Here is a 9,628-nt window from a genome sequence, read left to right on the forward strand (position 1 = left end):
ATATATATATATATATATGTTTCAATGGTGTTTTCCAGCCGCCTCACACTCGGACTTCGGTCAGTCGACGTGCCATATTTTTGTCTATACTTCAACTTAACCACATGCTGCGCATCGTAGCGTCCGTGCCGAAGTCAGAGCGTCTGAATGATACATGACTGATGCATCTACCGGTGGGGGGTTGTGTACTAAATATCGCACCTTTATCAACAACATGCGCACCTTTGAGCCAGCCGGACAAGTAAGCACCGACTAACCCGTTATTATCATAGTCACTGTCTTGTTTTAAGTGATGTCCAGTTGACTTCAGGCGAAATCCTTAATTCCGCTTTGCGATTGAGACCAATGCAATGTGAAGGCTAATCAACACAAGTTTGACAGCATTGACGCTAACAAACGACGGTTGGTTTGGTCAAGTGCCAACTGACAATGACGACTGACTGCTTCTGAGGAGACATCAGAGAAATCGACATTTTTCACAAACGGTTTGTGAGATATACAGGGATGGTGTCAAGTCGTTGGACCACAACTGTTTAGAGCGGTGAGACTCTGGCGAACTGACTCCCTTATGTCACTTCTAGGGTTGCCGGTGTCATCATCATCAAAGACAGCAACATCAGTGTTGGCACTGATGCCGGTGTACAACTTCGGTAAACCATTCAAGCATTTGTGGTGCGACTAGTTGACATTCCCACTATGCGCCTCCATCTCACATCAACCCATCACTCCCTGCCGCAAATTATCAAACTCACTGCCCCCTAATCTTATTCGAATCAATCCGATGCGGCATAGAGCTTCCACTATTATCGTTCAGCTGTAGCACTCTTCTGGTGCCTAGCTGCCATGCCACCTGAAGGAAGCACCAGGGCTGGGATACTGCCAGGTTGCCCAAGCCTAGACAGGGGAAGTCGAGATGCAGAGGTAGGGTTCGAACCACGGACCTTCCGGCCAGTAATTCCAATATCATAGTTTTAACAGGAAATACATACCGTTCCCAAGGTTATCTGACGCTGGAGCCAACGTGATTACTGAGGTAGGTGAAATTCTACATCAATCAGCCGGTATTTTAGCCCAATCTTCCAGTGGAAAGCGTGGGACGCGCGCATGATAAGTGAATAATATTACGCTATGTTGCATAACGAGCTCGATAACCGAAAGCAACCCCCTCATAGTATGCTGACCCACATTTGTCACAGGTGAGCAGCAAACTTCCCGGTATTTTGCCACCGAGGAATTTTAACACAAAGGTTCATGAAGCGCAGTTTTATTTATAACAACTGGATGTTGCGAACTTGGACAAAAGTATCCCGTCCCATCCTTGCACGTCCGAAGAAGTGAATGTCCGCTGGATAGACTGACACAAAATCCTAAGAGTAAATGGAATAGAAATAACACACACTCAGGAAAATGGGGTCTAGGAGCCGCAGGCAGCTTCACCATGAACCCAAGTTTAGCGTAGTCAGTTGAGGCTCCACCGGGATATTGTCACACCGAAGTGAAGCAAGGTTTTACATAGCAGTCAGGGTCTGAGACGAACGGAAGCCGAATACCAAAGAGCCTCATCCGATAGGCACTATCACACAGATCCTGCAACGTAAACGCAACTAACAATGACGCTCGTGTAGCTTCTTCCGACTTCCGTCGGTTACTACAACGAACTGAAAACGTAACTTCACACATTCCAAGAAAGCCATTTATCGACTCTTGTACGGGTTTGCCACACGACGAGCACGTCGGTGCTGTTGAACTCGTCCTTTATCATTGTGATATAGGAAGGGGAGATTCAGGGTTTCAAGCACTTACCAACCATGTTCAGTGCATGCTTGGAAAGATGAGACCGAGGTACTTGGAGTATTTCCGCTTCCCATGTATGGTTGTATGCTGTAGGAGTGTAGAAACACAGAGCCTGTCAAATAGTGAAAAGTGTATAGTTTGGTTACCTTGTCAAAGATTGACTGCAGTATGGGATCACCCGGTGTGATGCACTGCAACCGGTCGCAAAATAGCAGGATCACGCTACTGATCAATGCCGGCTTACGAATCACACACCAACTGGAAATAGAGTTATGGCACTAAGGGATGGCATAGAAGAACATACTCGGGCCAGGCACTATAGTGCTGTGGGAAGAAAATGAGGCCGACGAGTTTTTGAAGCTCTGACGCATACAAGATGTGCTTTGTTCTCAGTTTCTCCTCGTTGAAGAACAAAAAGGGTACCTATGGAGGGTAGTGGTAGGCTCACTGGTATCATTACCTTTGATTTTTTCGACAATTTTGTTGTCTCCGCAAAACCCATAGGTTAAGGCGAACGGCTGAAATGTGAAAAGTGAATAACCATACAACTAGGACTAGAAATCTGAAGTGAACTACGTTCCACCAAGACAATCAAAGTACTCATAAAAAACGGCTCAGGGTATTCACACGGATTTATGATGAAGAATACACTACATAGAGAACGACAAGAGATGAGCCATTCAACCTCAGCACATAGAGTAAGTGGTGAGTAACGAAGTGGATACATAAAATGGGTACCCATAAAGGAGTGCATAAATTAGCGCTTCGACACAGAGAGGAAGTCTTGAGAATGTATACAAGCAGAGAATTCCATAAGTGAAATAAATGTGCTATGTAAGCGCATAGTCGGAGACACTACTCCATCTTTCCGAACCTCCAGCTTCCTGCTTGCAGGGAAATCCACTAAACCAACAGCAGGATTCGACAACAATTGTGCGTTACTAGCCGAAAGAAGTTGGTCTCAGCGGTAGCCAGCCACCATGCTGACGACAGACAGCGTACTGCTACGCAGATGACCGTCACTGATACGAAATCACACCTCAAAGTTCATATCCGAGAGCCCTCCAAAGACCTTGAGCGTCCATACAAAGTTGCTTATCATCGTTATTCGTACCGCGGGCTGTTCACCATAGGAATCCTTACCTCTTATTCTGATAATCTTGCCGGCTGCAACTTACAGGACCCTATTTAAGCAGTCGATTACCAACTTATGACAGGAAGCTGGGTGGTCCCAAAAGTAGACCTTCAGAGGGATCGAAATAGCCGAACAATACGTTAGCTCAGGATCAGTTCAGTTCACTTTGCGGGTACGAAACGCGTAGGGAAGTACAGTTGTCCCAGCTTCTACAATATTGTTCACCGATGGTAAGGATGATAAGAGAACCACAGCCACGCGCTGAAGTTGATGATCCAACCGGCTCATTGACGTTGAATGTGCATACTTGTTGAGTATGGTAGGAGGCAAGAGGACTGAATGGAAGCCGATAGCTTTGATGTAGTATAGCCAAAGATTGATAGCCATATCTGTCATGACCACCAACAATTGGATTGTCTTGTCTCAGAGTCCCCATCTGGAGAGAAAGTAGTTACAAACATGACAGTTCGCTGGTAGTTGTCACGCTTTTCTACCCCTGCGTCGCCTCGATGTGGCGCACGGAGTCTGCGACGCAAACGGCCCCCAGGAATACCAAGTACGTGGTTAAATAGCGTAATCCATAGCGTCTATCAACGGGAAGTTGTATTTCCTGAAAACCACCTGGTATTACTGACTTGATATTCCATCTTCTCATGTACGGTGCACCGATAATCATAGCCTTCGAAGACCTGCACGCAGCCATCATCTCTGATCCGTAAAGTAGGAGAGATCGAAGCATGGTATTGTTCACCTTATAGTTGACAGGTTCGTCGACACCTGGACGAACCTGATGAAATACCGTAATAGCTCACACAGTGTATATGGAGCGTAGACGTGGGGCTTATAAGCGTTTATTTGTCTTTGTTGCACCAGGGGTCCAGGATCTCATAACACAGTTTGCTTTTATGCGCTCTTTATTCATTAAGTGTTGTCTGTCAGTTACCGTCCGGATGGTGGGCTTTATTTTTTATGGCGCTGCCTTGCTGAACGGTAGTGCAACGTTGTATCGGTCTCTTGGCTTCCTGCTCCACCCACTATGGTACACCGAAAGGTATGGTAGCTCCTCTCCTCCTTTATGGAGGCAAAGGAAAATTATTACAACTGTATTTATAGAGTAATCACAGTGTTCCACAAAATCATGCTAGGATCTACGTGAGGGAGCGTGGAGCGTCCAGCCAGAGATGAGCGATCCGGATTGACTGGTATTCTGACCAATCAGGGAACGCCTTCGTTTAGTTCGTGTCCTGCACGTGACATATCCGTCTAAATGAGGTGGTGTTCGATTATTAGGGATGGCTGGTCTCCGGACAGGTGTTGATTTGTGATCGACTTTTTTAGGAGTTTTATATGGCGGTTGTTGTCCTGCCACAATATGCTGCGGCAAATGGTCGTGTCATTCCGGTGCTACAATTGCATACTATCAGCGAAAAGCCTGCTTGAATGAACTGCACGCCGTTGACATACAGGCCATGCGTGAAAGGACCAAAGGCCAATCTCTCAAATATACAGAGTTCCTCAAGCCTTTCTATGGATGCGCGAACAGTAAACTGGTGATCCAGAAACGACCCTTTCCTAAGCCATACTGGTGTGGCTCCAGCAGGCATTATTGTTTAACAACTTCCTTCGCGTCAGTTTTCAATACCTTTCAAGGACTTTTGGCAGGATGGGTGCCAAGTAACTCAGTCAATAGTATGGCGGATGGCGGATGCTGTGAACACCATTTTGTGGAAGGATGAAAGGGCTGGGAAGGTGCTGGCTAGAAGAATGTGGATACCAGGAAGCTGTCGAGCAGGTCAACTCAACTTGACGTGGGACAAGAAATAGAAGTCGGCACACAGAAATAGTTCTAGAACTGTCCAGTCCAGGGTTCTTTCGGACTTATAAAAAACGGTAGCTCAAAATGAGACCCATGAGGCCTGATCCCGAAGGGAATCGCGATCGATGGGAAGATATTTGGACGGTCAGGCTCATTTACGCTCTCCAGGGGAATTTGAATTTTTGGCTGCGGAGATCGGTGTTGTGTTTTAGGGTGGAGGAGCCATCCTTGGAACTACTTGAGATCTGAATAGTGTGTCCACGAAGACGCCCGTATTTGAAAGGAACACAGCTAACAGCCGCACTGGGTTGGCCAGGTCGTAAGTGGCTGTGGCGATATTAGTTATCCTACGCTGGACACTTCTTAATATTGCTTGATTACACTTAGACCAGAGGTTTCAAGTGTGACAACAGTGCTCTAAAAACTCGGCAGACCTAGGTGGACTATAACGTTGGTTGATGAATGATAGGGTCCTTGTTGAAGCATGGACAGGGAAAAGCAGCAAAGATACAGAAACTCGCATAGAAATTATTAGTGGTGCGTGTTTCAGTTAGGACTGCAAACGAGTGAAAATGGGGGTCGCAAATCCTACGCTGATGTGGCGTGTGTCTATTTGTGGTATTCCACGACAAACTTTCATTATCATCCTCACCATTGTTAACGACGGCGTGACATCAGTGTTCAACACCGATGCTGCACAAATGCGACTCATTTTAAAGCCTTATTGTGAAGAAAGGAATAAAGGTGGACACGGAACGGACGTAGTGCTAGCTTACCACAATCATTTTGAAGTGTCCACACACCCACAAAATCATTTAGACAATCGGGATAGAAACTGACAAGAACGCCACTGACATCGGTTGGCATGCACGACATGCAGCGTCTCCAACCAGGGGCAATGGGGATCATGCGGTCTCCATCCTGGAAGGTGAGTAGCACCGACAATACCTAAATTTTTCCCGATATCTTCCATTTTCTTCCGCCAGGTCAAGGGTTGGCCACCTCTCTGGTTTCGCTACTCTAAGGCAGGCACGGAGAACAGCACGCTCTTTGGCAGACAATCGTTCGGCACACGCAACACATTGTCCGAACCAAAGCAGATTCTGGTGCTGGATTGTCGAACACCTTAAGACGTCTCAGCTCTGCTGCTCAAACAGGCCATGTCTCAGTCATACAGCAAAGTAGCGCGCACTGCAACCTGATACACACGCCCTTCGAGATGCATTCTTTGACGCAATAAGTGTCTCAAATTAGCAAACGGGGCCCAGACCTTTCAAATTCGTGAATTGACCTCATCTGTCACACCACAGCCGGAACCACTGCAACAACTTCAAGTGCCCCCCACTGGATTGTAAGTGGCGTGTTCGGTGACTTTCTATCCAGGGGTGTAACCTTACACTATGTGGAAGCAGAGTGCACACAAAAAGACGAGATGAGTTCGATCAGTCTATCAAAAAACACCCAGCGCCTTCTCCTCTCATAGGACAAAAACAGTATCGTTTTTATAGTCCGGATCAGCAGGGCTTTCGTCATAGGTTACTCGAACGCCGTGGTTTTGGAGACCTTCCAGCGTTCGCCTCATTATTCCATCGATCATGAAGTTAAATATAAAAAGGGAGAGTGGGTGCCTCTGAAAACCAGCGCTTTGTGCACGGAAGCTTTTGGGGAGCTCACCGTACACTCTCACACGGAGCATAAATGTTGGACACTGATGTCATGCTCTCCGTGATGAATACCAAAGGTCCTTAATCAACCTGGTTACCTCGACTGCTCCCGTGTAGGTTTAAGCAGGCCGTATCCCAACCCTCAAGCTTCCCTCCGTTGGCACAGCACCTAGGCGGCGAAAGTGTTATACGAGAACGATCGCCGTAAGTTCGACAGATTCGAGCACTTGCAAATCAATTCGGTGTTCGTTTATGGTATTCCTTGACCGAATGTGCTTTACATACGGTTGAGGGAATCTCGGGGACTGCGCCTACATGATGAGCTCAAAAAAGAGCAAAACGGGTCGTGAGATGTTGAAGAGATATCAGCAACCTTTTGAAGGGTTTCCCTTACGAAGATTACTATTATTATAATTGAGCTGTCAGAATTCAGATTAAAACGGCTATCTGCGTGGATTGAGAAGCTTTGTGGGTCCAGAAATCTGAGGAAATGAGAGAGTCGTGAAGTGGGAGTGTGCATAAACTGTTCCGGTTGATACGTGCAGCGGAACAAAAACTGATTTAAACTAACAGTGACAATAACGAATCGCTCATCTGTAAAAGGACCACCAGAAATTTTGGACTGAATAATTTGGAGACCGATTCCACTGATCACACGCGTTTCCTCAATCCCATTCACGACTGGCAACGCAGTCTTGGACAGTGAACTTAAAATCGCCGACGGTTTCGAATATGAGCAAATGACTTTTGTCCCGAAGGTGTCACCGAGATCTTGACCTTAGCGGATTTACTAGCTCCTTTCAAGGATTAAGTAGAGGTGTTCAGTCGGCGTCTGTCTAACTTATATGCCTCTAGCTAGGAAGAAGAGATCGTTCTAACTAACAAGGATGTCTTAGGGTTTGGTCCGGGTCACTAGTGTCTCAAGTTCAAAGGGGTCCTATGTTAGGATGGTTTATAAACCGACGTGGAGTTACAAATGGCCACTTCCCGCTTGTTCCGCTCGCAGTCCGGGTGCCCATGACATGCCAAGCGCACACACACGTCAGCAGCCGTGACGTAAGCAAACAAGTGTAGCAGGCAACGTCCACTAAGTGACTCAACTATTGCTGTCACTCTTCTGGGTTGTCCAATGATTGGTAAAACTTTCTTTATGCTCGCACAATGCCTTGCTTTAAAGTGTGAACTACCAGAAGCGGAAAATTGGTGAACAGCTCTGGCATGGCCCCAGGCACCATCGTTGATCCGTTGGCGGTGAAGGATGTACAGATAATTCCGTTATTAGAAACCAGAGTTGGGGCGGTCAATGAAAACACCGCTTCATGCACCCCTCTTACACAAATCACATGAAACATGAATTTCGAGGTGTGCATTCATGGGAAAACATACAATTACACGTATGCTAATCGTTTTCATCTAAAGACTAGATGTATCATAACAAGGGATCGCAGCTGAGTGAAAACAGTGAACGCACCAGGAATAACTGCTAAATTTGTGCTATTCTAATTACTCACTTTTTTGCAACCGAGGTCAAGCACAACTTTCGTGGTCCTTTTGTCCTACCGTTACATTTGAGACAACACGGAAAACTTCATTTGTCAGAAGGGAGCTATGTTAAACTACTGCATATTATCAGCATTAATTAAATATGGAAATCTTTGAACACCGTGAATTTACATCAGAGAGAACCCCGTTATAGCTCTCTGCCACGCCCAATAGGGTAAAGCACAAAACCTCATATCCGCCATGTTGCCATTTTGAATGTTCACACCATACAGATTTCAGTCAATCAGAATAGGGATTACGCCGCAAGACACTTGATCACAACCGGGATGAATCGATAGTGGTGCCCATTGTTCAGAAGGTTGCTCGCGGCGAGTGTGGCAATCATTGAAATTAGCGTGACACCTTGCAACTAGGCTCTTTACGTCGCTTATTGCAAATCTTAAAAAGGCACGTGAAGAGGATACCCGAGAAAGGCACTCAGGATTCCGACCTGAAAGGATATGTTTAGACCACGTCTTTGCACTCCGTCAATTGTTAGGGCAGACTGCCTGGCTGAGTGTTGGAAGGTAAGGCACTTCTTATTTTTGCGGTAGGTTAGACTCAGGTCACTTTTCTCATTTATTTACTTCTTTCGTTTGCAAGGCTCCAGTGGAATTAATTGACACGGTTGTGCGACAATGAGCGAACATTGCTTTCACCTGATGTTACTATCACTAACGATGTTAATGAGAAGATAAGTTAATCCTCTGCCAGATATCAGGCCTCCAGGGGGTTGTTACAAACGGCACTGTCTCTGGTGATGATGACAGGGGAGTTTTGATTTACTGCGTAAGTTATATGGTCAAAAACGGTCTATATAGTTACTGGGGTTTAACGGTGCTTGGTACCCGATGTCTCCGGCAAATTCACGGACACAGAGACATTCTACACTATGAAGTGACAAGTCTGAAAATGCCGTAGATTTCGAGAAGTCAATCTCAATGTGCGAATAGCCAGCGGCTGTATATAATGTTTAGAACAATTAATTTGACATAAACGTTCTTAACCATGAAGTGTTGACCCCGAAAACCTTATAGTAGCTTGAAAATTTCTTGCTATGTCCCCGCCGTGCGTTTGCTGGGTCAACGGCATATAACCTGTTTGCCAAGCTTTGTTCAAATAGGGCATTTTTGAGAATTAGGTCCCCTCGAAGGCGACCGTACTCCAGGGGAAAGAGATCAAGCATTGCGAGACGCGTTTCGTAGTTCGCGGATTTGAGGCCGGCAACCATTCTCGTAGCGGCCCGCTGGACACGCTCAATGAGGGTAACGTCTTTCGAGGGTCGTGAGTTGACAACTTCATTGACGTACACCAGGAGCGGTCTGAAGTAGGCCCCATAGATTATCTGGAATTCCATGCGAGTAATACGGGAGATGGGGCATCGGAACATCCTTAAAATGGCGAATGCATTTTGGGCCGATTTCTCATGGTGCAGTGAGAGGGATGAATTTAAGGAGACCCAGATGCCCAAATGCTTTTTGGCATCTATCTTCATGATTCTTTTCTGGTCCCTTTTCACCATGCATAATAAAGGCATTCGCTGAATCCCCTCCAAACGACACATGGACGCACTTTTCATCATTCAGAGGAAGGTGCCAGTCCAACGACCACTGCTTGGCAGCGTCTACATCCACTTGGAGGGCACTGACATTGGAACTCCAGGAGTTCAATTCGTCC

General features: G+C 46.3%; 1 protein-coding gene across 1 annotated transcript in view; it reads right to left on the bottom strand.

Annotated features, from left to right (window-relative positions):
- T265_02383 (hypothetical protein) overlaps window positions 1-9,446 on the bottom strand; it is a gene marked incomplete at both ends in the record, with an annotated part of 34,117 nt that extends 24,671 nt beyond the window's left edge. Inside the window, 3 exons of the mRNA XM_009166616.1 lie at window positions 1,804-1,906; window positions 3,237-3,365; window positions 8,982-9,446. Coding sequence (XP_009164880.1) covers window positions 1,804-1,906; window positions 3,237-3,365; window positions 8,982-9,446 — 697 coding nt within the window. The remainder of the gene's footprint in view (window positions 1-1,803; window positions 1,907-3,236; window positions 3,366-8,981) is intronic.
- Window positions 9,447-9,628: the final 182 nt, after the last annotated feature.

The sequence above is a fragment of the Opisthorchis viverrini genome (genome assembly GCF_000715545.1).
Source record: "Opisthorchis viverrini unplaced genomic scaffold opera_v5_29, whole genome shotgun sequence".
In the NCBI taxonomy this organism is placed as follows: domain Eukaryota; kingdom Metazoa; phylum Platyhelminthes; class Trematoda; order Opisthorchiida; family Opisthorchiidae; genus Opisthorchis; species Opisthorchis viverrini.